Source organism: Leptonychotes weddellii, chromosome 1 (assembly GCF_054177405.1).
Source record: "Leptonychotes weddellii isolate Sample4059 chromosome 1, ASM5417740v2, whole genome shotgun sequence".
NCBI classification, from domain to species: Eukaryota; Metazoa; Chordata; class Mammalia; order Carnivora; family Phocidae; genus Leptonychotes; species Leptonychotes weddellii.
In genome coordinates this window covers 3194467-3220486 of record NC_138369.1, presented here as the reverse complement: position 1 = coordinate 3220486, position 26020 = coordinate 3194467, and the positions used below count along the sequence as shown (strand labels likewise).

The 26020-nt window shown below is 59.3% G+C and overlaps 1 protein-coding gene across 1 annotated transcript in view; it reads left to right on the top strand.

Annotated features, from left to right (window-relative positions):
- The first annotated feature begins 7333 nt into the window (after positions 1-7333).
- The window catches only part of PTPRS (protein tyrosine phosphatase receptor type S), a 67024-nt gene continuing 48337 nt past the window's right edge, over positions 7334-26020 (top strand). Inside the window, exons 1-4 of the mRNA XM_081805236.1 lie at positions 7334-7454; positions 14296-14513; positions 20250-20395; positions 20968-21109. Of these exons, the coding sequence (XP_081661362.1) occupies positions 14423-14513; positions 20250-20395; positions 20968-21109 (379 nt within the window). The 5' untranslated portion in view covers positions 7334-7454; positions 14296-14422. The remainder of the gene's footprint in view (positions 7455-14295; positions 14514-20249; positions 20396-20967; positions 21110-26020) is intronic.

Genomic DNA, 26020 nt, shown 5'->3' with positions numbered 1-26020 from the left:
TATCCCTGCCTCACCTCTTCGGTTCTGTTCAGTACTGCTTATGCTTCCTCTCCTGGTTTTTCCTCTTCCTTCACATTCTTAGATACCACCTCCTCCCAGAAGTCTGCCTCCTTCACAGGTCCCTAAGGTTGGGTGGGGGGGCTGCCTGGGTCATCCTGTGTCCCTTCCCTACTGCTCTGCTTGGAGCCGGGTATGCAGTACCTCTAGAAATGCAGGTGTGTGTGTAAAAGGAGCATTGTTACTGGAGTATGATGATTGTTCACTCCTCAAATATGTTCAGTCTTCAAATGACACTCTCCACCCCGTACCCCGAAAACCGCATCTCCCAGCTATATCAGCCCCCTCTTTCCCTAGATCTTAGTGTGTCTCCTTCTACCTTGGGGCCTTTGCACATACTGTGCCCTCTGCCCAGAATTTCCTCTATACTCCCATCTTTGCATGGCTGCCTTTTGTCACTCTCCCTCCCAAGAAGAGAATCCTGAGAGGTTGTCTGCCTTGGTCCCTGCCCTGTTCCCCAGAACTCAGGATAGCACCTGGCATGCAGTGATCAAGACTGGGTCCCACCTTCATAAGGGAAGTCAGTCAAGGGCTGCGCCCAGCTCTGCCTTGGGGACCTTTCTGGCCTGTGCCTCAGTTTCCATGATCTTCAAAGACCTTGAACCAAGAAAACTCAGCCCCAGGCACCAAAACGGCCAGCCCTCCTCTCTGCACAGGTGGGAAAACTGAGGCCCAGAGAATGGCAAGGACTTGTTCAGGACCACATAGCACTCGGGGGACACACCCCTAGGGGGAAGATGTTTTGGGGGGAGGCGGTTCCGGAGGAGGCATCCAGCATCACAGACCAGCAATGACTCCCCTTTCATTTTGTAACAGTTCAAGGAGAAAGGCTCAGTGGGGTGTGGGGTGATCTTTAACACCAACACCTGCCAGTCTCTTTATAACCATTGGGCTGCCGGCTTTAGCAACAGTATCCAGGGAAAATGGAAGAACTGGGTACATATTTTCATTGTAACATTTTTTTCTGGCGACTTTCAAGGCTTGGCAGTTAGAGCCCTGCATTATAGAGTTAGTTTCTAAAGTAAATTAGTTTAAGGGAAAGGCATGAGCCAGTTGAATGAAAGGTTTAATGAGGGATTTAGGGATGTGGCAGAAGTTGTGAACAAGGAGGGGAGGATTTTTGGGGAACACCAGGCACGTCCTCACTGGGGACCTGGTGAGTGCGGAGGCATCTCGCAGAGAGGATGCGGCCAGATCCATTAAGGCAGCCCCAGCGGGTTTAAGGTGGGAGATGGCGCACCTGGCAGGGACCCCAGCCCGGAGGCCTGGGCTGGCCGGGGGACTGCACCTTCTGCTGCCTTCTAGCTGAGTCAGCACCCTGGCGCCGGGATGCAAAGTGGAGGCTGGCTTGTGGTTGGGGCAGCTTTTTACGCATTTCTGCCCTTGGGGCTGGAGCAGCATCCCCTAGTTGGTGCCTGGCTGGAAAGCCAAGGAGACCCAGGTTCAAAGCACAGCTGCGTGGGCTTTTCTGGCTGCAGATGGTGCCTGCCGACCTCTGCCCTACCCTGCCAGTCAGCCCCTCCAGGCCTCGCGAAGCCTCTTCAGCCATTCATTAGTTCAGCCATTCATTTAGAAAGCATTTACTGAGTGCCTACTGTGTGCTGGCTGTGGGACCCAGCAGCGACCAGAACTGACACAGCCCTGCCCTCCCCGCCCCCACGGTCTCCTGCAGAGCCCCGCAGAACTCCCTGCTGTGATAGACAGGTGCTCTGTCTGCACACCTCAGTACTGGGGCTGTGAGCCATGCTGGAGACTTGGCCAATGTGACCGAGGAACTGAATTTGGAATTTTAACTGCGTTTCATTTTATTTTATTTTTATTTTTTAAAAAGATTTTATTTATTTATTTGACAGAGACACAGAGAGAGAGGGAACACAAGCAGGGGGAGCGGGAGAGGGAGAAGCAGACTCCCACGGAGCAGGGAGCCCGATGAGGGGCTTGATCCCAGGACCTCGTGATCATGACCTGAGCCGAAGGCAGACACCTAACCGACTGAGCCACCCAGGCACCCCTCATTTCATTTTAATTTAACTAGTCACATTTAGGTAGTGGTTGGACAGTGGAGACCTAGATAGTAAACAAGTGATACTTTCAGATGAAAATAAGTGCCAAAAAAGAAAAAAAAATAATAAAGGAATGTATGACGGGTGCTACTGGAGCTGGAGTGATTAGCCAGGGCATCTCTGAGGAGGTGATGTTTGCAGGAGACTTGAATGGTGAGAAAGAAACAGCCATGAAAATCTGGGGAAGATGTTCCAGATGGTGTGGACAACATGTGCAAAGGCCCTGGGGTAGGACTGGGCCTGGCACGTTCTGGATGCTTTTGAACCCAGTTGGGCTGGACCTGCCTCCGGTGCTCATGGGCACCCTCTGGTGGATGTTGTGGGGAGCGAAGGCGGGAGCTGGGGGACCAGGATACAGGTGACTGCGCTGGTCCAGGAGGGCAGTAATGGGGGCAGTGGGAAGGGTGCATGGAGAAAGGTTGACAAATACACAAGAAGTTTAGGAGGGAAACTTGAGTGTATTTCCAGATTGGCAGTATGTGGGGAGGAGTCAAGGCTGGCTCCCAGCTTCCAGCCTGAGCCCATGGCAGGATGGAGCTGCCATCAGCTGATAAGGGGAGGATGTAGGAAAACAGATTTGCTGGATCCAGCCACACCTGAAGGCATCCTGGATTTGTCCAGAAGAAAGGAAAGTGGGAGGCCTGGGGGAACCAGCAGGTGAAAAAGGCAGAGGAGGAGCCAGGGCGTGGCTGCGGTGGGCAGTCTGCCTGCTGCCATGTAGCCGGCAGGCAGACAGACACGGCGCCAGGAGCGTGATGTGAGTGTGGGGGAGGCGGGCTTCTGGCTGGTCGGCACATGTTCATTGCCCCGGGTCATGAATGCCATGCTGGGTGGGAGGAGCTGTTGGGCAACCCAGGGCAGAGGAGTCCTGGGGCTTAGAGAAAGGAGAAAGCTGCCTAACCGGTTTCTTCTCTTCGCTCTGGAAGAGAAGGATGTGGGGCTTGGTGATTGCCCCTAAATGAAACTTTTAGGAATTTTGACAAATGTGACAAATGTGAGGAAGCTGGGACAGCTTGGGGGGAGGGCTGGGAGTGGGGGTCCTGCCCAGGTATGCCCATGGTGCAGTTTTGTCTGCATCCATATGATATAGGGCACGTTTTAGAGGCTTGAGAACATCCCAGCGGAGTCATCCGTTGCTTGGAAGTTATCTGCAGGAAATGGTGAGCCACAGCTTCATCTGTGGATGGCCCTCTTGGTGTTGTTTACAATGGAGATCAAGTGGGGACTGATTAAACCCAGTGAGCAAATGGTCTCATAACATTGATCCCCACTTGAAAAAGAAAAGTGCCCACTTGCACACATAGGACAATCAACCTCAGGACCTTTGTACTTGCTGTTCCTCCTGCCCGAAACTCTGTTCCCATAGTGTTTGCATGTCTGATTTGCTTACTTCATCTGGACCATCTGAGAGATCCCCGCAGACCTCTCCAGGCTTTCAGAGCCTTACGGTGAATCTTATTTTCTTTTCGGCATCTCTCATAACTGCCTGGCATTATGTTATTGAGAATGTTGGTTTCCCTACGGGTGTCCATCTCCCCCACTTGTCTGTGAGCCCTGTGAGGGTAGGCGAGCTGGCTCTGTCATGCCCACCGCTGTGCCTTCAACCCAGCACACAGTAGGTGCTCAGTAACTGTTCATGGACAGAATGAATGAAAATGACCACATGCTGACGGTTTCTCTCCAGGCGAGGGGTGAATTGTGGGCAATTTTTATTTTCTTCTTTATGCTGATTTCCCCTAATTTTCTGCTGCACGCGCCTATTTTATAATTAGAAGAAAAGTTATTTTGAAAAAAATTACCCCCAAATGTCCCAGCTGCGGGAGCTGACGTGATCTAGCCCCATGCTCCTCCCCAAGGGCAGCTGCCTTCTGGGTGTATACAGAGGACACATCAACTGAGCATTCGGGGGCTCCCAGAGTCAGCCCTCAAGGGCGCTGGGTGGGGGAAGCAGTCAGGTAGGTGTTCTAGGAGTTGACTGCTCTAACCTTCAAGGTGTCCAGGCTAAAAACTCTGGAGTCATCCTTGAGCGCCCTCTTTAATTTACGCCCCGTGTCTCTGCTTCCACCTGGTCTGAGCCGATGCAATCACCCCCTTTCTGGTCGGCGGCCCCTGCCCTCGCCTCCCCCCATCTGTCCTCCTTGCAGCAGCCACCAGAGGGCGCCTGTGAGCACCTGGGTCAGGGTGCTCTGCCCACAGCCCTCCCGGGCTCCCACCTCCCCTGGGTTTCCCCCAAGGCCCTGCCCAACCTGCCCCGTCCTCTCTCTGCCCTCCCGTCCTCCCTCTGTCCCCCTCACTCATTCTGCTCCAGCCACATGGGCCTCCTCGCTGTTTCTTTGTCATGCCAGACACAGTCCTGCCTCAGGGCCTTTGCACTGGCTGTGCCCTCAGCCTGGAGTGTTCCTCCCAGCCATCCATTCCTGCTTTGTATTCTCTCAACTCTTTCAGGTCTTAGCTCAGATGTCACCTCCTCACCCCCTCCCCACACACACCTCCCTTTAATACTGCATCCCACCTCAGTGGACATCCCCACACACATTTTATTCATCTTGGTAGCACTCACCACCAACTGACCCACGGCGGGTTTTCTTGCTTTTATTTCCCATCTGTTGCCTGCACCGGAGCATCGGCTCCATAAGGGCAGGGATCTTTCTCAGTCTTCGTTGCTGCTGTGTCCCCTGTGCCTCAACCGGGCCTGGCACACAGTAGGTATTCAAAAATGTTAAAAAAAAAAAAAAAGTGGGTGAAAATTGCTGTACCACGAGGGTGCCGCGCTACACAGTGTGGCCTTTGGGGGAGAATAAGGTTGGAGAGGGCTCTCCTGGGTGAGGAGGGTCCTGGCTATTTATGTAAATGTTTGCTGAGAACCTACTGTGTGCCATCAGGCCTGGTGCCGGCGATGTGCTCTGCTCCGACAGGAACAGTTCCAGCCCTGCCCCCTGAGGTCACAGTCTGGTGGGAGAGGCAGCCGGTGACCAGGCTGGTAACATGTGGGGTGATCAGCTGATGACGAAGGTATAGGGAGCTGTGCAGATGGGTCACTCAGCTGGGAGAGGCCAGGCCTCCCTCCTGCGCCAGATCTTCCTCCTGCCTCAGATCTCGCCACCCTGACCACGGAGGTGGCTGTGGTCACCACCGTTGCATGGAGGCAAGAGGTCATCTCCAGGGAGACATGGGCAAGAGACCCAGATGGGGCAGGACCAGTTGGGGAGGAGGGTAGCAGGGTCCCCAGGCACTTTTGCCCCAGATCACACAGCCCTGGGCGTCCTGACAACTGGATTCATCGAGTGCCTGATGTGTGGCTTATATTACAGATGGGGAAACTGAGGCCCGGAGAGGTGCAGGTTCTTGCTTGAGATCACATGGGGAGTGCCTGGATTCAAACCAAGGTCTGCATGAGCCCTGTGCCTGGGCCGTCAGCATGCAGATGCAAGCAAAGCACCTACTACGCTCCTGGTGGCCTTTCCTGAGGGCCTGCTGTGTGCGTTGCCGAGCTGGGGGAGGTTACGCTGCCAGATTCTACACCCATGTTGACACAGGGTACCTCCTGCATGTCCCACGGGGTGCTGGGGTGCCAGGTGCCCCACCTCATAAAGCACCTCCTGTGTGCCTCCCAGGGTCGGGGTTTTGGTAGAGAGATGCGGAGCATCCGTTTAGCAGGACCCACTGTGGGCTCCTTATAAAGGGGGCAGGTGGAAAGTCTGCGTCCACACATTCACGGAGCACGTAAGGTGTGCCTGGTACTTTGCGGACTCCAGTACAGGCCTCCCCAGTGCCAGAGGAGGTGGGATTATATGCTCCATTCTGTAGAGCGAGGAACTGAGCCTCAGGACTTCAAAAGGGCAGACCACCCAGCGAGGGTGCAGGGGAGAGGCGTGGGGAGTGGACGTCTAGGTCTCCCCTGGGCTCCTCCAGCTGCCTGTGTGTCCCTCCTCTGAGCCCATCTCCTTCACTCCACTGGGCAGTGAGCTTCTAGAGGGCGGGACCTGTCTGTCTCCTGCGCCGCCTTATCCCCAGGGGCTTAAAATTGTAGCGGTTTTTTATTTTTGGGCCCCAGGCCTCCTGCAGCATTGTGGGTAAGGGCTCAGCCTCTGGACCCGAACCTGAGTTCGCATCTCTGTTCTTTCTGACCTTGAGCAAGTGCTTTTTCTCTGTTCTTCCTCTTCTTCCTTTGGAAAGTGGGGGTGATGGTGGGGGGACGGGAGCATGTTCAGCGCATGGTATCCAGTAAGAGCCCACTACACTTTGACTATGGGATCATCCTAAGCTCTAATGGCGGAACGGGAAGCATTTTCACCCGGGATCCGAGCAGATGGGGAAGCCAGCCCCCCTGCGGCAGTTTCTGGATCTCCCATCAGGGGCCCTGGCCCTCCTTGACCACTTCCCCGAGCTCCCGGGACCCGCTGGGCCTCCGCCTTCCCTGCGTCTCCGCTGGAGTTTTCAAACCCGCACGGGGCCGCAGCGCTGGCCGGGATTGGCCGCCTGCGTGCGGCTGCCCCTCCTTTTCGCGTTTCTCTCCAGCCGCCACCCCCCAGCCCTGGGGTGTCTGGGACCTGGCACGGTGGCCCCATCTGTTTCCAATCTGGCCCTGCGTGCACTCTCCGCCCCCTCCTCAGGGTTGTGGCTAGCGTGGGGGACTCTGCCTTGGTGTCGCCCATTCATCCTCCCAGACCCCTGCCGGACTCCCAGCGGGAGGGAAGCTTCTTTGTGCCCGCACCCCTCCCCCAGCCTCTGGGTCTCTGTGTGTAGGGGGCGCGGCCTCTGTCATCCAACCCAGACTGGGAGGGCATCTTTCTGCCCCTTCTCCGACCTGCTGTATTTGGGTGTGTTTGGGGAGCCCTCTGCGGCTGTGTCCGGCATCCAGCCCCTTCATCCGTTGCCATGGCCACGATCAGCGCCTGGAAGAGAAGGGGGGAGCAGGGTAGGGGCTCCCTCTGGGATCAGGCTTACAAAGTGTCGGGGGGAGTCGGGCTTTGCCTCTTGGGGCACCCCCTCATGTGTGTGCACGTTGGGGGAACACAGACACCCCCTTGGAGGCCTCCCTGTACTGGACCCCCATGTGGGCTGCCAGTACCCCCAGATGGAGCTCCCCACTGGTCCCCCCCGCCCCACTTCCGGCCAGGGCCCCGCCCCGCTCCGGAGCCCCCACCCCGCGCCCGCCCCCTAGCCTCCCCGCCCGCAGGCCCCGCCCCCGGGCCCGCCCCCAGGCCGAGCTCGCTGGGCCTTGGCCTCTCCCTAGTCCTCGCTGCGCGCGGCGCTCCAGGCAGACCGAGGGACAGGCTGCAGCGGGCCCGGCCGAAGGGGCCCGGGCCCGATCTCCGAGCCAAGATCCGCGGGGTGAGTGCGCCCGGAACCCCTTCTGCCCTGAGGCCCAGTGTGCCCTGGGCTTTGTACCCCCTCCTTGCCCCCTCCAGGCTCCCGGGAGGGGGGACCCCCGCATTCTCCCCCACCCCCGCTCCGCTCGGGCCAGTCCAGCCACCCTCCAGGGACAGCTCCAACCCGCTTCTGCCTGGCGTCCCCCCCGCCCCGGACCCCCATTCAGGCTGGTCGCTGGGACTTAGGAAAACTCCGGACCGTTATGCTCTGCGGGGTCCCCTCCCCCGCCTGGCCCCCAGCCCGACCTCCTCCCCCACCTCCTGGAGGCGGAGCCAGGCCTTGGGCAGCCTTCTGCCAACCCAGGGGCGCTCTGATAGGGAGCTTTGGCATCCTTCCGCTGGGAACCCGGACTGCGGTGTTGGGATTGGGATCCCTGTTCTCAGCCACCCCTCCCCCTCCAAACTCACAGAAAGTTTCTTTCTTTTTATTTGTCCCTGTACCCCTCGGGTCTGTGGATCCCAGGTTAATGTTGTACCTTGTTGGGGGGGTAATAAACTGGGGGATCAGGACAAGTGTATCAGCTCCCACCTTTCTATTTCCTGTTCCTGTCCCTAAGCTCCATGTCTCTATCCCCCATCATTGCCCACCAGACCCATACCTCAGCACCCCCTATTGTTGCCTCCAGAGTCCAGTGCTTCCCAGGATTCCTTCTCACAGTCTTGGGCAACAACCCAAGGTTGGGTCTTCCTGTGACTTCCTGGCTAGGGGTCCCAGCCACCCAAGTCCTGCCTGTTCTGTCCTAAGCCTCATCTCCATACCTTAAGGCTCCAGCAGACCCTCAGAGCAGATGTAAGCCCCAGCTGGAGGCTGTGCTCTTGCTGGCCTCCCCTGCATGTGGTGTCTCCCTCTGGCCTCAGTTTCCCCCTCTGAAATGGATGTGACCACTGGAATGATGTGGGTAAAGTGCCAAGTAGGGCTGGGCATGCAGTAGGTTTCTGATATACGTAGGGGCCCTCCCACGTTCCCAGGGTGGGGAGGAAGCTACCATCTTGGAAGATGACAGGCCTATGATGGGAGACACACAGAGTGTGGGGATGGCCCCGAGGGGGCCCTGATCCAGCCTGAGACGTCGGCGAGGGGGAGCTTCTTGGAAGAGATAACAGCTCAACTGAGACCTGTGGATGAGTGTGAAGGCTGAAGTTTGGTGGGGGAGGAGGAAGGGTGTGCTGGGTAGAAGGAATAGCATGTGCTCATACCCCTTTGTGAGCCAGAGGGCAGTGAGTAGGGGCACCCACGGGGCGCACAAGGCACTGGGGGCGCAACATGGTGGGGTCAGCAGTTCCGAAGGCTGGGGTTAGGAATCTGGATTTTAACGCTATTGGTGGGAGCCATGGATTGTTTGAGAGCAGAGGAGGGACAGAGTCACACCACCCCTCCCAGCCCCAGAGTGGCAGGTCAGGGCTGGGTGAAGGAAGGGTCCTGGGATGGGGGTCAAGAAGGGTCAAGATTCAGTCTAGGGTGGGGAGATCTGTGGCTGTGCCTTGGAGGATGAGTCCACAGGTGGGCCGGCTGGGGAAGGGTGTACCTGGTCTGGGCACCCGTGTTAAGAAAGGCCCAGAGGCCAGAGGCAGCCCAGTGCATCTGGGGAACCACCTTACCTGTTGGAAGAGGCAGCAGGGTGGGCCCAGGGTCACATCCTTCCGGGCCCAGAATGCCGAGCACAGGAGCTGGGAGCCCCGGTGGGTATGAGTGGGGCAGGAATGTACAGATCTTGGCATCGCAGGCTTCTCCATGGAGCTGGTGTGACAGACACACTGGCAGGGGCAAGCCTGGCAGCCCGGGCACCTAGGAGGTTGATTGCTGGTCTCTTGCCTCGGATCTCAGCCCAGCCCCATCTCCCCGCGCTGCCTGCCCCTCACCGGGCAGCTACCCCTCTCTGAGCTCATGTCCTCATCTGTCCAATAGAAGGACTCATGGGAAGCGTAGAAGAGGGCTCAGCACGTGGTGGGGGCTCCCGGCTGGCATTACCATTTCCTCCCTCTGGGACTGGGCCTGGCTCCCCATCCACACCTCCCATCCATTCCTGGCTGCTGCGACCCTTGGGGACAGCACCCAATACAAATCTATGGTTAATTAAAGGTGGATCCCTTGGCCGGTGTTAGCCCATTCTCGGAAGGTTGGCAGGGCTGGCCCCGCCCTGAGCCCTTTTCCTCGTGGGGGTGGGGGTGGGGGAGGAGACATCGAGGCCCCAGGAGGGAGAGGGGGTTGTCTGGAGCCACTTTGAGCCCACCGGTGACTACAGAGCTGGAGCTCAGACCTTCCTTGACACTTTGGGGACACAGCGATCCAGGAAGGCTGGAAGCCCAGGTCCTGCCCTGAGGGTCTGCCTTGGAAAAGCCATTCCAGGCAGCAGGACAGTCTGTGGGCCCAGAAGGGAGGGATTGTGGGGGTGGAAGGTTGTGCAGGATGGGGGGGTGCTTTCCCCTAAGCCCCTGCTGCCAGTGTCATGGGTCTTGCCTTCCCTGGCCCGGGCCGTGCAAGTCCCCTGAGGGTCGGGTCGTGCACCGGAGCCCCTGGCCCCCCCCCCCCCCAGGATAGGACAGACCCTGAGTTGGGGGCAGGGAGAGGCACTGGGGTGTCCTCAAGCTTCGGGAGACAGCATCTTTTGCGGGTGACACAGAGCCTGTTTGCTGCCCAGCCCGGGGTCATAATTGCCCCTTTATGCTTCCTGCTCCGCGTGGGTATACAAGGCTGACTCCAGGATCTCGTGACCCACGCCCTGGCGGCCGGCTAGCCTGGGTATCTTCCCACCCCCTGTTATCAAGGCCTCCGAGCCCCCGGAGGCTGCTCAGCAGTCTGTACTGGGCCCAGAGAGGATCATCCACTTTACTGGGATCACACAGTGGCTGGGGAAGGACACGGTCATGTGAGGAAATGTGGGCTCTGGACCCAGGGTCCCGCCCAGCTGGGGGCCTTGGGCTAGTCCCCACTCTGCTGTGAGCCTCAGTGTTGTCATCTGTGAAAGTGGGCATGTGCCTCCCACCAGCTGCCAAGAACAAAGCGTGGACAGTTCGGCGCCTGCCCGGGAGGAAGCTCGATCACTGATGGCTGGGCGGTGGGCAGGGTCCCTCCCTGGCCCCCGGTTCCAGGTCCAGAGGCCATTCTCCACCTTCCCTGAAGCCCAGACTCATTTGCCATCCAAGTTATTCTCCGCAACTCCCACGGGTGGCTGCTCCCTCGTTAGTGGCCGCACCATGGTCTAGGAACTCAGGGATTGCTGCATCATGTGGCCCCAGTGCGCCTGCCTCAGTTTCCCTTTCTTGGCAGTGGCAGGGGTGGTGGCCCAGGCTGCTTTGCTGCAAGAGGGGCAGGGAGGAAGCTTGGCCAGGGCCAACCCAGCCATGTCCCTCCCAGCCCAGGGCTGCCTAGGGCTCTTGATGTCCTGTGGGTACAGTCCATACCTGCGTCTCTGCCCTGATCTTTCTCCTAGAATCTCTGGGTTCTGCTTCTTGCCCTTCCTCAGGCTCCTCCTTGTGCGGAGACACCCTCCCTGTTCCCATTCACCTTTTCGTTCTCAGCCACATAATATTAAATCTGGGCAGAGGGCACAGCACATGCAAAGGCCCTGGGGCAGGAACAGTGAGGGCTGTGTGGCTGGAGCTGAGTGAGGGAGGGGAGGGCAGGGAGGAGACGGGGCAGGTCGTGCGGGGTCTAGGGGGTCAGGGGAGGACTTGGGCTTTTACCCCAGGGAGGGGGGAGCCCTGGAGGACTGTGGGCAGAGGAGGGCGGGACCTGACTCAGGCACCCTCTGGCTTCAGGGGGAGGACACATTGTGGGGGCGAGGGCAGGAGATGGCTGCATTGGTCCTGGTGGGCGATGATGGGGCTGGACCAGGTTGGGATGGAAGAAGGGGCAGGAAATGGGAGGAATCGGGCAGCGCTGAGAGCACTTATATTCTTCCCTGAGCCCTTGCAGGAGACCCCGCCCAGAGTCCTCCAGGGAGAGGGAGGGGCCTGCCTCCAGCATGGCCAGTTCCTCAGGGAGGAGAGGGTCCTGAGAGACCCCAGAACTTTTTCTCTTCCGTGCAGTGCATGACCCTCTCCTCCTCGAGTCTGCCCCCACCTCCCACCCCTGTTCCCTGTGGACCGTCCAGGCCCTGGCAGCCCCCAGCGCTGAGCCCTCCCCTCCTGCCGCAGGCTGGCGTGGCAGATTTGGAGGAGCCTGCGCCTGGATCAGCCCCATCCTGCCCAGACATTGAGAAGGTGTGGGCCCTGCGAGGCGGGGGCTCCGGGAGCGAGGGGGTAATTAGGGGCCACTCTGTTCTGAAGGCGGCTGCCCCTGGCTCTCTTGGGGTGCGGGGAGCGGGGGAGGCGGCTGTGGCTGGAGCAGGAGGTCACCTCTGTGCAGGTGGCCCCTCCCCATGCCTGCATTCTGGGGGAGGACACAGAGGTGGAGCAGGAGGTCCATGGTGCGCCTAGCAGCCCTGAGTGTGAGCCCCCCTGGGCTGCAGGCTTTCTGTGTGGCCTCAGTTTCCCCAGAGGCTCTCTGAGGGCCTGCCCAGCTGATCCAAGTGGTCTGGGCTAACGCCTCCTACTCAGATGTGCCCAGCAGCTGTGCGTCTGTGGGTGGGGCCAGCTGCTGCGGTCACCCTGGCCCCAGCCCCCCAGCCGGCTCGCGCTCTTTTCCTCATCTGGGGTTTCCACCTTCCTCTTGGGCCACTTTCGCTCTTAAAGGGCCCATGGTGGGGGTACCGGCTGGGGATAAGGGGCCGCCGTGCTCTATAGGCTTCTCTTTCCCACCTGCCCGGTACCCGGCCGGTCATGTCTGAGTATGCACCTGGATTGCAGCTATGCGTGCCAGTCTGCGTGTGTCCTTAGACGAGGGGGTCTGACTTGTGTCTCCGTATTTATTGTCTGGCTGATCCAAGTGTGGCGTGCTCCCTACACGGCCCGTCCCTGTGGCCTGACTGCGTGCACACGTCTGAGTCTGAGGTCCGTGCGTTCTGGTTACCTGTCTGCGCACTGTAGACCTCTGATCTGACTCCCGATTTCTATTCGCCTACAGCCCAGGGGTGTATGTGTGTCGTCTCCCTGACCACGACCTGTGTGTGTATCTGGTCGTGCCGTTTACCTATGGTCTCTGCGTGGACCCACGTGTCTCTGATTCATCCGTGCCTGTGGTCTGACCGTGGACGTGGATTGTCTGCCCCGTGCTGACCATGTATGCGTGTCTTATTTGACCCTGTGTGTCCGGGGTCTGATTTTGGGCCTGTTGGTGGTCTCTGTGCAAGCTTTATTTGCCTGACTATGCGTGTGGACCCATCTCTGTTGCCCGGCTGTGCAGATACATCTGTGTCTGGTCTCCCTGTCTGTCCGTGGTCTGACTATGTGCAGGTTGAGCACCGCCCCCCCCCCCCAATCTGCAACCCTCACCCTCCCATCCTGGCTTCCCCACCCCCAACCCTGAGCCATGACCCGGCCGCCACCAGCCCAGCCTTCTCCTGGAGCCTCTCTGGGTCTGGGCGAGGTGACCGCAGCTGGGTATTTTGGGAACCAGAATCACAGGGGCTGCCCCATCATTATGTGGCACCCATCCCTGTGGTCATGGCCTGGACCCGCCCGGGGCATGGCCTGGGGTGGGTGTGGGGCTGACCCGGCCGTGGAGGCCTCGTCTCTTCCCTGCCTCTCCCCGGCCCCCTGCCCTGGCTCTGGCCACAGCGGAGATTGGGGAGGGGCTTTGGCCCCTGTGATGAGGGGACTCTTCTACCCTAGAAGGGTTCAGATTCTTTTTTTTTTTTTACCCTAGAAGGGTTCAGATTCTTGTGGGAGAAACAGACTCTGAGTGATTAACATTAGCATGTAATTTGCAAACTGGGCTGAAGGCGTGGAGGATGATGGTCTTACTCATTTCTGAGGCTGTGGGATGTGGAATGGGGGGTGGGGGGGAGCTTCTGGAGGAAGTGACAGCTGAGCTGAGAGCTGTCACACAGTGGTGGGGGGACAGCAGTCCCGGCAGAAGGCCCAGCAGGGGCAAAGGCTGGTGGGCAGGACTGAGCTCAGGCAGTGTGGCGACACCTCCACGAGAGGAGGAAGCGAGATCAGCAGGAGCGGCTTCCTCTGGGGGCAGCGGGAGCCACGGAGGCATTAGAACAGGGCAGGGGGCAAGGCCAGGCAGGTGTGTTTGGGGAAGATCTCTCTGCGGGCTGAGCAGGGGCTGAGGCGAGGTGCAGAGACGTCCTTCCGGAGGTCCAGCCTGGGAGGGGAGCAACGGGTATTCAGAGGACCCCTGGAGCTGGTGCTCAGTCCTGGTTGGGCGCTCGGCGGGGGTCTGAGGTCCGGGCTCCATCAGAGCAGAGGCTTACCTGGGATCAGCAGTCAGCCAGGGGCTGGGGGCTGTACAAAATACCGTAGGCCGGGTGGCTTAGAGACAGTGGACATGTATCTCTCACAGTGCTGGAGGCTGGGAGTCCAAGGTCAAGGCGCCGGCAGAGCAGGGGTCTGGGGAGGGCCGCTTCCTGCTTCCCAGCCGGCCCTCCTCCTGCCCTGTGGGGTCTCTTTCATAGGCACCATTCCTGAGGGCTCCACCCTTGTGGCCGAGTCCCCTCCCGAAGGCCCTGCCTCCTGGAGCTGTCACAAGGAGGGTGCCTTTCAGCACAGGGATGTGGGGGGACACAGGCCTTCAGCTGGGGCTCAGCACTTTCCTTCTGCCTCATCATCGCGCCGTGATCCCCCCATTGTCCTGCGACCCTTTCTCCCAACCCCATGACTCTCCTCCACCCCTCTGTGAGCCCCCCGCTGCCTCCTCCACGAAGGCCCCCAGACTGCCTCTCTCCCCTCTGATGGTGTCTCCATTGTCTCTGCAGAAGCTGCCCCGTCTGACGCTCGGCGGCTCGGCGGCTCGGCTGGCTCGAGGCCTCTTTGCGAGGGACTGGGGGGGGGGGGCCGTCCCCCTCCAGGGCGGAGGCCGGAGGCTGCAGGTAGCTGCCAAGCATGGCGCCTGCCTGGGGTCCCGGCGTGGCATCTGTGGTTGGTCCCATCGGCCTCCTCGTGGTCCTGCTGGTCGGAGGCTGCGCAGCAGAAGGTAAGAGTCTGTGCGGGACGTGTGGGTTTCCGAGTCCGTGTTTACGTGTGTGTGAGTGCACATGTCCCCACCTCCTCCCTGGGGCCCCTGGTGTTGCCAAGCAGAGCCTCTGTGCTCCACGAAGGAGGCCGAGCGAAGTGCCTACTGGGCGCTGGTCCTGGGAGGCTCAGAGGCCAATAATAACGATGGTATTAAAAGCAGTAACAGTAATGATGGTGATGGTGACGGTGATGGCTGTTTCCCCAGAGTCAGCTCCGTACCATGGCCATTGCTTAATCCAGACTTTGCCTGTTTCACCTCTCTCCAGCCTCCTAACGCTGAGCCGGCTGGTTCCATTACCTTCCACGTTTTCCAGTGAGAGAAACTGAGGCTCAGAGGGGGCAGGGACTTACTCGAAGTTCCAGAGTTCACCTTCCCTTGCCACACGTAGAAGCACCAGGGCCCAGGTGGCAGATACACAAGCAACCAGACCTTCCCAGGTGGAGCCAGGAGAGGCTTCTTGCGAGAGAGGGCATTGGAGCTGGGGCTCTGTGGGTGTGTAGGAGTTTGCTGATGGAAAGAGCATTACTGGTGAAGGTGCTAGCCCACAGAAAGGTCTGGAGGTGAAGAAAGGGGTTGGTGTAGTTTGGGGGTGGGTAAGGCTTTGTTTCTGGCCATAACATGGAAAGGATGAGGGTCAGTTCTGGGCCCAGTACCAAGACTGAACCTATGACGGGCGGCCTAGAGGAGGTGTCACTCAGGTCCATGGGGACACACAGGGTCAGGCCAGCAGGAAAGAAACTGGGATCTCTTAGTTTGGGTTTAAATCCTGACTTGGCCATCAACCTGCTGTGTGGCCTTCGGCTAGTGACTCAACTTCTCTCAGCTGCCATTTCCACCTTGACTGAATGAGACTCATAACATATCCACACCCCAGCATTCCTGAGGCAAAGACACACAATATTGCTTCCTGGCACATAGTAGGCCCACAGTCCCATGCTCCCATGAGGACAATAATTATGGCTGCTGGGCAAGAACACCAGAGACATGCACGCTTGCCTTAGGGATTCTTGCTTTTTCCCGTTTTCATGTTGTTTTTTAGTAGATGCCGAACACATTCAGATCAGCCACCACAGCCTGATGGGATGAATGCTGTTCTCATCGTTCCCATTGTACAGATGGAGAAACTGAGCCACAGCAAGGTTTCATGACAGCCAGGAAGTAGCCACACTGAGATTTGAACCCGGGCCACGTGGTGTGAGAGCCCAGGTTCCTGACCATCACAACCACACCGCCTTCCAGGCCTGTAGCCAGCCGTGACTGGGCTGTGATCTGTCCAGTCACTTTGCCAGGCCTGTGCCTTCCTGGGCTCTGTTCCCCACAGTGGGAACAGCAAGCCGAAGGCGACAAGCATTTTAGCGTTTCATTCATTCATTTAATGCAGGGTCAGATTGTTCACTGGGGTGGGGCATCCTGGGCACTGTGGGGGGGGGTCAAGCAGGATCCTGACCCCACCCATTTCATGCCAGGAGCACCCCCAGTTGTGATGACCACAGACGTCTGCAGGCAACAATGCCTCACCCACCCCAGGGTGAGAATTGCTGGTTTAACTTACACTGGTTGAATAAATAATATGTTTACTCCTTTGACATCTTGCTCCAGGCATAATTACCAGCCGTGGGGAAACTGAGGCTGCCAGACCCGAGGCCCATTGTGGTTGAGAGGGGCCACAGGATTTGGAGACTGCCTTGGCCTGGGTTTAAATCCCGGCTCTGTCATTTGACCACAGCGACTTGTGGTCTCATTCATTCAGTGCGTCTTTAATAAGCATCTACTTTGTGTTGGGCACTGGGTTAGCCACAGGGGACAAAACAAACATCCCACCCCTTTACGGAGCTCATAATCTAGTGAGGGAGAAGCACTAAGTGTGTCGGATGGTGGACATGCTGGGGATGTGGGTGTGAGGTGAGGGTTGGGGGCTGCATTGTAAAGGTGTGGGAGAACATCAGGGAAGGTCGCAGCGAGGTGGCATCTGAGCAGAGACCTAAAGAAGCTGAGAAGAACACCCTATGAGTATCTGGTGGGAACTCCCAAGCAGAGGGAACAGTATGTGCAAAGGCCCTGGGGCAGGACCCAGGCGTGTTGGAGGAACAGACAGGGGGCTCGTGTGGCTGGAGCAGGGTGGGTGAGGGGGAGAGAGGGAGGAGGAAAGGGTAGGGAGGGGCCGGAGCAGATCGTGCAGGGCCTTGGGGGCTTCAGAGAAGACTTGGGCTTCTGCCCCAGAGAGGTGGGAGCCCTGGAGGGGCAGTAGGCAGAAGACGGTGGGACCGAGATTCGGGTACTCACCGGCGCTCTCTGGTGGTCGTTATGGGGAGCACAGCCCGGGGGTCGAGGGCCTGAGCTGCGGGACCAGGGCGCAGGTGACGCTGCTGGTCCAGGTGAGCAGGGAGAGAGGGTGGTCCAGGATATTAGCACCTGGTGTGCAGCTGGAGCAGGCCCAGTGGGTGCCCCCGCAGTGAGCCCAGGAATTACTATTGCTGTACGGTGCTGCCCTATACTCAAACCCAGGCCCGCCTCTCTCAGGCCGCGGCAGCTTGCCTCTGAAAGTGGATCTGTGTCACAGGAGCTCCGTCATCTGGGACCCACCATGCTTTGTGCGGCCAGCTTCGGGGGATGGCCCCGGCCCTCGGGGAGCCGTGGAGGGTGGGGGCCGTCAGGCCACAGAGAGCCCACGTGGGCAGCTGAAACCACCAGCCAGCGCCAAGAGGAGCGATTTCTGCTCTAGAAAGGGCCTCGGGTCCGCTGGTGCCTTCCCAGGAGGCCGTGGGGCTGGCCCAGGCGGGGTTGGAGGGGACAGGCGGGTGGGTTTCCGGCGCTGGCGCTGGATTCTCCTCTGCGGAGTCTGGGGTGGAAAAACGGAATTCGGCCAGGGCTCCCCCAGCCTCCATGCTGGTAGCATCACCACCCTGAACTAAGACCGGGGGACACCTGGGGTGCGCTCTCAGTGAGGAGGACCCACAACCCTATTTATCGAATGTGCCCCTTCCTGGCATAGGTCGCCGGATCGGGCCCGGGGGGGATCGTAGCTCCCATCCGTCCTGAGCTGGGTGACCCTGCACACGTCCCTCACCCTCCCTGACCCCTCGTTTTGCTTCTCTGTGTCCCGGGTGCAAGAACAGCGCTGAGTGCCACCTGGCCCAGGACAGACGGGATGGTGGCTCCCCACAAGTGACTGCCATACCCCAGGGTGTCTTTCTTGGGTCGGGGGCCCCTTTGCCAAGAAGAGGAGGGGCGGGTTCGTCCAAAGGAGAGAACCCAAGCATCCACAGGGAATTTTCTAACGGGGGTGCGGGGAGCGGACAGAGCTCTTCCAGCCTGTCTGTGACCCCAGAGCCACCTGGAGATGGGCTGAGAAGACATCAGCCCTGCAGAGAGGGGGATCTCAGGAGCGAGTGGGCTGTTTCACTGGGTCCGGTGTTAGGTGGCTGTCAAGGGTCACCAGAGCGGTGTGGTGGGGGCCTGAGGACCCCGTGCCCACCCTGAATGGCACATAACCAGCTGTTTCGGCGCAGCATGATCAAAGCTGTGATGGGGGATGCCCAGGCAGTGGTGGGGACCGACCGAGGACCTCCTAACCCAGCCTGTGGTAATCTGAGAAGGCTCCCCAGGGGAGGTGCTGGCCTAACTGAGGTGGAAGCTGCCAGATGAAGGGAGGAGGAAGGGACTCCAGCAGGAAGGAACAGCAGGGGCCCCCGCCATGTCTCCTCCCCCGGATCTGATCGGAGTGTGCTGGGGGTGTGTCCCAGCTCAGAGCCATAAACAGGCAGCTGGATGCCTCCTGGAGCTCACTTCTGCCCTTCCTTCCAGGGGCTCCTGAGAGAGGATTTTCCCCAATGAGATTCCTGACCCGGCCACAGTGACTTTCCTCCATGACATCAGCTGGGGACATGCATGGCCCCAGTCGCCATTCCTGAGGCTTGGAGGAGGGGGCCGCCCAGGCAGGCAGAGCCAGGGAGGCGGGCCCAACCCAGGGCTCCGTGCACAGAGTAAAACATCCCCATCAGGCTCAAGGCCTAAGACACGTGCCTATGGAGAGAAAGACCCAGGGTCAAAGGCGGGTGCTGTCCCCCGGGGCCGTGTGGCCTCAAGCAAGCTTCTCCACCGTGAATCTGCACATGATTAACCTCCACAGCTTTGCAGGGGTGCACAGGAGTGGAATGAGGCCGCACATGCCTGCGCACAGTGGGTCTACTGATTTTAGAAGAGATGGATCACCAGTAATATCTCACAGGGTCAGATCGGTGGGAGCGGAACCTCGAGGAAGGGAGGTGAGGCCGCTCAGGCCACTGGGATGGGCTCCCCGTTTTGTTCAAAGAATGATTTGAAGAAATAATTTCCATTTACCTTTAAACAGTTGTAAATCTCACAAAGGTACCAAGTAGGAAGCCTCCCCCGCCCCCCCGCCGTGTCCAGCCACCCGGTTTCTCTCCCGCGGCAGTCTTCACTTCTACACGTGCGCGTGCGCGCACTCTCCCCACCCCCCTGCCCCCTGGTTCTCTGCCCCCCTCTGATTTTTTTTTCACGTGAACAGTAATATCCGCTATACTCTACCCCTCGCTCTTTTGCGTCTTACACTATCTAGATCTTGCTGTTCCTGCGCTAGTAGTTAGGAAAGCGCCCTCGTCCCTTTGTGCTGCCCAGCATCCCGCTCCGGGGCAGCCCCGAGGACATGCAGCCCGTCCCCTTTCGTTGGATAGCTAGGTTGGATAGCTAGGTTGTTTCCGGAAGGACCTCGCCAGCCCGCTGCAGCCCTTGAATCTGTCAGTAAAAAATCTCAGGAGTCGCTGACTTCACTTCAGGGGCCCCGTTGTAGCCTCACCGTGAGTGGAGATCCAGTATCGCTTTAGGCCGTCCAGCGGTCACCGTGAAAAGTCAGTAACGAGAGAGCAACGGGAATGTACTTCCACAGGAGTGCTACTAAAGTGCAAGGTGGAGGCTGTCGGGGGTTAAAGACCCGGTAGGCCCCACTCGAGACTCCCCGGGAAGGGCCAAGAATGTGGGCACGGGAGCCAGCCCGGTTCAAATCCCGGCTCAGCCACCGGACGGCTGGCTGTGTGTGTCCATGCAAAGGCTTTGCCTCTCTGTGCCTCAGTTTTCTTGTGTGTCGAATGGGGACCCTGGGGCCCTGCGCTCAGCACCATCAGAGGGTCACATGTTACTGAGCTACACCGCTGAATACACTAGGTGCTTAGTAAGTGCTTGCTTTGATGGTTGTCAGCATCTTAAGCCTGGGGAAGCTGGATCAACCTTTCTGAGCTCCTGCCTCTGGCGCTGGCCCCTCAAGTCTGGACGCCTCCCATGGATTAAGAGGCTGGAGCCCTGGGTTCCAATGCGGCCTGTGACCTCAGATCCCTTGGTCACCCCCTGCTTCCCTGTTTGATGCCTCAGTTTCCCCACATGTCCCACCAGGGGATTATCTCCTTGCAAGTCTTTTCCAGGCCAAGGACGCTCCAGGGTTTCGCTGGGCACCCCACGGGGGGCTTCCAGGCACAAAATCTGAGGACCCCAGAGTCTTGGGGGAGGGCTCCCCTTCCACCATCCTCTGCGGCCCATGTGAGGTTGGAAGCACATGTGAGCGTGTGTGGCTGTGGTCTCGGGGCTGGGCATGGGGAGGGAGGGTGTGTTTGCATGGGCCCGTGGGCTCCTGGCTTCATGCCTGGGCCCACCAGACCCCTCCTCTTCCTGCTCTATCTCCAGAGCCCCCCAGGTTCATCAAAGAACCCAAGGACCAGATTGGTGTGTCGGGGGGTGTGGCCTCCTTCGTGTGTCAGGCCACGGGCGACCCCAAGCCACGGGTGACCTGGAACAAGAAAGGCAAGAAGGTCAATTCCCAGCGCTTTGAGGTGAGTCAGGGGTGAGGGGAGACGGTCTGGGGCCAGCAGCCACTCCCCAGGTGGGGCCACAGCGGCTCAGCCACGCTCAGCCACAAACGTCACAGAAACATCTCCCGGCTATAACACGGGGGTGGGGGTGGGCAGGCCAGGCTGCCACCGTCTGCGGCCCAGTCAGCTCTCACCCCTTCCCTGCCATGCGCCCCACCTGCCTGTTCGGTGAGGGCCCGGCCAGGCTGGGTTGCTCTGCTGGCCATGTGCCGTGTGCCTCGAGCAAGGCCCCACCCTCTCTGTCCCATCTCGCACGTGGAGCCTTACACACAACTCCAGAACACGCACACGATCGGATGTACACGTTTCTGCGGCCAACATGCCTTCACACGCCTGTCACACAGACTTGCCTGTGCTGCTCACACACCCACGTACACACAGGCTCTCCTACCTGCACGGGCCTGGGCCCCATTTCTGCCTGCAGTGCGTTTGCACAGGACGCCCACCCACGTGGACGGTACATCCCCAGCTCCTCTGCCAGCCACCCCGGGGACCTCAGCCTCACCCTGCTCTCTCTCCCCTGCCCGTGGCAGACAATCGAGTTTGACCAGAGTGCGGGGGCCGTGCTAAGGATCCAGCCACTCCGGACCCCCCGGGATGAGAACGTGTACGAGTGCGTGGCCCAGAACTCCGTCGGGGAGGTCACGGTGCATGCCAAGCTCACTGTCCTCCGAGGTACTGGGCTCCCTGGGGTGGGTGGGGGAGGAACCAGGCCCCGGGTTTTAGAATCATTGAAAATGTTGCTTTGGATTTCCTCTTTGGGGGACCTTTACACCAGTGCGGCCCAGAGCCTACCAGTAGGGATTTAGTGAGCCTTTGCAGGCAAGAGAGGCGTTAAGGGACTAGTGTCATCCACATTTGTCATCTTTTTTTTTTTTTTTTTAAGATTTTATTTACTTGACACAGAGAGAGAGAGAGAGAGAGAGCACAAGCAGGGGGAGCGGCAGGCAGAGGGAGAGGGAGAAGCAAGCTCCCTGCTGAGCAGGGAGCCTGATGTGGGACTCGATCCCAGAACCCCAGGATCATGACCTGAGCCAAAGGCAGACGCTTAACTGACTGAGCCACCCAGGTGCCCCCCATTTGTCATCTTAATCATTACAAGATTATTAATTAATCATTAATGATTACAAGAGCCTGATCCACTTCAAGCTGGTTCACGTAAGAAAGAAAATTCACTGATCCGTGTAATGAAAATGTCTGTGGAGGTGCCAGCTTCAGGTTCAGCTAGATCCAGGAGCTCATGCAGTGTTCCTAGGTCTCACCCTCTCTCTGCTTCTGGGTTTGTTTTCTTCCATAGTGACTGTGTCCTCAGTGGGATGACCCCCAGTAGCTCCAGGCTCACAGGCCCCCACCCCAAATAGAGGACCAGATGATCTGGGACTACGGTTCCTTGCCCCGGTTGGGTTAGGTAGCCATCCCTGAGCCGGTTACTGTGCCCAGAGGAACAAATACTCCCATTGGCAGAGTCCTCCCTGGAGTCAGGGATGTTATCAGCCCACACAGACAGGGTCAGCAAGGGGCGGTTCCCCCAAAGGGACAAAGGAGGAATAGATGTTGGACAGGTGCAAACAGCTGCCCGCCACCTCCCGTGCATTCACACAGATCCTTCGGGAACACTGCTTTGCTGGGCTGTCGGCTAGCCTCGCTTGGGTGGGCTGGGGGCACCAGGAAATCACGTCCTCCTTGTAAAACAGCACCCTTCAGACAGCCTCGCCACAGACCCCCCCCGCCCCCCGCCAGCTGCTCCCTCCTGCCTGCTCTGTGGCAAGGGGGTGTTAGCCTCTGTAGCTGTGTGACCCTGGGCAAACTAATAAACCTCCCTGAGCCATGGCCCTCACCTCCCGAGTGGGGAATAATGAGGCGCACCTCGAGGAGTCACGTGATCCAGGTAGGTGGAGCACGTGCGGGAGAGGCCGGGGCCCCGCCCAGGGACCAAGCGGTTGGCTGACTCCAGCTACCCAGCGTCATCGTTCGCACTCCGAGTTTAGTGGGACGGCTGCCACCAGCCCTTCTGTGGCGTCCAGGGTGGCATTCTTCAGCCTCTCCCAGGGCAGCAGAGCCGGGTGGGCGGCATGTTGGCCCCAGGGGGCACTTGGTCTTGGACCCTGGGTGCAACCTGAACGGGGTCCCTCCTGCACGGGGTCCCTCCCTCCGAGCGCTCTGTCCGTTTGGCAAGAGGCCCCATAGTTTCCTCCACGCAGGTCCTGGAGCCTGTCCCGCTGGGGGAGGGAGGGGGGAAGGGGGCAGGGAGCCCGCTCGGCCGGCCCGCCCCGCCCTGCCTCTTCCCAGCAGATATTCTTGCCCTGACCTTTCCCGGGCACAGACGGAACAGCCTGCCTCCCGCTGCCCCATGCCAGCCTCCATTGTAAGCGCTCAGAGAGTTAAAAGGACATGCTGTGAATCTATTAGCCGCCCAGTCGCTGGAGGCTGGGGAAAGATCCGTCTGTGCTCCCTGCCCCCCCCCCTCCCCCCCATCAAGGCCTCCTTGGCTTTGCTCTGTTCTCGTCCGCCTGGAGGACGTGGTGCTTGGGCTGGATGCCCAGCCGGGGCCTTTGACCCAGGAGCAAGCGCCTGTCCTCCCAGCGCCCCACCCCAGTTCGGGGCCCTGAGGCCCAGGGTTCTCCCGCCCGGCAGGGAAGGGTGAGGCTGTTGGGCCCAGCTCTCCCCGTCTCCCTCCCCTGCCCTCTGATTGTGGACCCTGCACACGCCTCCTGTGCTGTTGTTTTAATTAAACTCCGAGGAATCGGGCACAATGTGGTACGCAATGAACATCTTTGTTTAATTAGGAGCTCTCGGTACCGTCAGGTGGCCGCAGCCTCTGCCAGCCCCCGTGCCGCTGGCTGCCACCCACACGCACTGGCGGGGACCCCCGAGGGCCGCGCACATGTGTGAGCGCGCTTGGGGCGTGGACGCGTTCGCGGGTGAGCAGGTGCGCACCTGCCAGCCTGGAGCGCCAAGAAGGGAGGCCGGGTTTTTCCGCCTTAACCTCCAGTGACATCATGGGTAGCCAGTCAGAAGCACCTCTGCACTTCAGGCCTCAGGCCCCAAGAAGACCCAACAGGCCTGACCCACCTTGGACAGGGTCCAGCCACCCCTCCTCAGACTCGAGTAGGTCCAGTCTGGGGGGTTGGGGGTGCCTCAGCGGGCCCCTCCCAGCTTCCTCTGGGCTTAACTGGGCCTGGGTATGAATCTCAGCCTGGCTGTGTCCTGGCTGTATGACGTGGAGCAGTTGTGTGTCTGTCCGGGCCTCAGTTTCCCCCTCTGGGAAATAGGTCCCATCTTTGAGGAGAGCACAGGAACGTGCCTGCAGAGTGCCTGGTACATAGTGTTCAGGACTTGGGACCGGGGCCACTGGCCCTCCATGCATCCCTGGACCGAGACTGCAGTTCCCTCGTTCCACTGGAGGAATGGGATGATGCTGCCCCTGCTTGCAGCCTCCCCTGCCCCATGTTGGCCTCCTGTCTCCCTCCCCTCCTCATGGTGTGCCCGGAGCCCCAGTCTCTCTTGCATGGTGGTCTCTCGCCCACCTCTTTTCCAGTCCCCCAGTCCCGGGTCTCAAAGCGCCCACCATGCCCACTGCCCCTTCTGGGCCTTTGTAAGCAAACACCTGTGTATCGTTTCTCTTCACATGGATAGCAGCAGCATCTGTTCCAGAAGGCAGCAAGCTTTTTCTGTAAAACACCAGGGAGGAAATATTTTTGACTCTGCAGGCCAGTCTCTGTTGCAACCACTCAGCTCTGCTGTCAGAGCCGGAAAGCTGCTGTAGATGACATGGACACAGAGGGGTGTGGCCGTGTGCCCATAAAGCTTTATTAACAAACAAGCCAAGGGCCAAGTTTGGCCTCGGGGCGGTAGTTTTTGATCCTTCTTCTATACCATCTTTCACTTTGAACCTTGTCCACTTAGCAGTGTGTCTGGACTTTGTATCGCATCCCCTGGGTGGCCCAGCGTGTGGATGAGTCCCCCTTGACAGCTGGTTAGGTTGTTGCCAGCCTTTAGCTGCTCAGAGCCACTCTGCATTCCTCCTCTAGGGTACGGCACGTGGAGACCGTAGCTGCGGAGCGGAGGGTCAGGGGTCTCTGGCAGGTGGCCCCAGGGCATCCCTCCTCGTAGGGTTTGTACCCCCCCCCGTGTTCCTGCCTGTTTGCCTTCAGTTTCACCAGCCCCCACACATGATCAGTTTTGTTGTCACTTGGCCATCAGGATCGGGGTGGGGACCACATGGGTTTGCCAGGGCTGCTGGAACCAAGTCCCAGCATCTGGGCGGCTTAAACGACATATTCTCTCCCAGTCCTGGGGGTGGGAAGTCTGAGATCGGGGTGTCGGCAGGGCCGGTTCCTCCAGGGGGCCTCTCTCCTGGACGTGCAGACGGCTGTCGTCTTCCCCTGTCCTCACGTGCTTGTCCCTCTGCGCGTCTGTGTCCTGGTCTCCCCTCCTTCAAGAACACCAGTCAGATTGGATTAGGACCCACCCCGGTGACCTCATTTTAATGTAATCACCCCTTTAAAGACCTGATCTTCACATTCTGAGATCCTGGGGGTTCGGGCTTCAATATGAACTGGGGGGGCAGTGGGGCTCCTTTTGGCCTGTAATGGGGCGAGTGGCTATTTAAATTCGCACTGAGGAGCCTGGTCCCTGGCCCTGGGGAATCCTTTGTCCGTTGCAGGTGACAGGCCAGACTGGAGCTGGGGGTGTTCGGGGTCAGAGCAAAAGGCATCTGGAGTCCAGGTGCTGGAGAGGGAGAGTGGAGGTCGGGGAGCAGGTGGTACCCTTTGGGAGGCCCTTGAGCTGCCTCCCTTCCCTGGCGTGACGCCAGCTCAATTAGGCCACAGAGCCCGGTAAGGTTCTCAGGCAGGCAAGCGAAGGCCACCTGCCAGTTACATGGCCCGCCTCATCGCCTCCGCCCACGGCCACGTTCCTGCCGGGCACTGGACGTCAGGGGCTGAGGGCCTCCAGGGAGAGGGGCGTTTTCTCCTCCCGGTGGCTCTCCCACCCCCTTGACCGCGGACGGAAGCTAGACCTTGGCCAGTGAATGGGGACACCGAGGCCTGGAGGCATGGTGACTCTCGTGGTTTAACAGCAACTGGAACTGAGCTTTTCAAACATTCATTGAGCACCTACTGTGTGTCAGGCCCTGCGTCGGGCAGTGGGGACGTGGGGGCGACAGAGGTACATCAAGATAGAGTTGGACACTCAGACAGTTGGACACTCAGACTGGAGTCCAGGAGGATGTGTGGCTCAGGTGTGTGAGCCAGCCTGAGGGGACGTGGATACGTAGACAGAGGCCAAGGGGCATGCAGGAGGGAGCTTGAGGTCTCTGAGGAACAAGGAGGTCTGTGTGGCTGGACAGAGAGTGTGAGGGTGGCTCGAAACGGGGCTGCCGAGGCTGGCGGAGCAGCGTGGGCGAGGATCCAGGGTCCCCCCAGAGGGTGGTGAGGACCACAGTGGAAGGGTGTGCAGCACGGGGGTGGTGGGCTTCAGTTTACATGTGTATGTGTTTATTTTTTAAAACGGGGGGAAGGGCAGAGGGAGAGAGAGAGAGAGAACCTCAAGCAGACTCCCTGCTGAGTGCAGAGCCCCATGAGG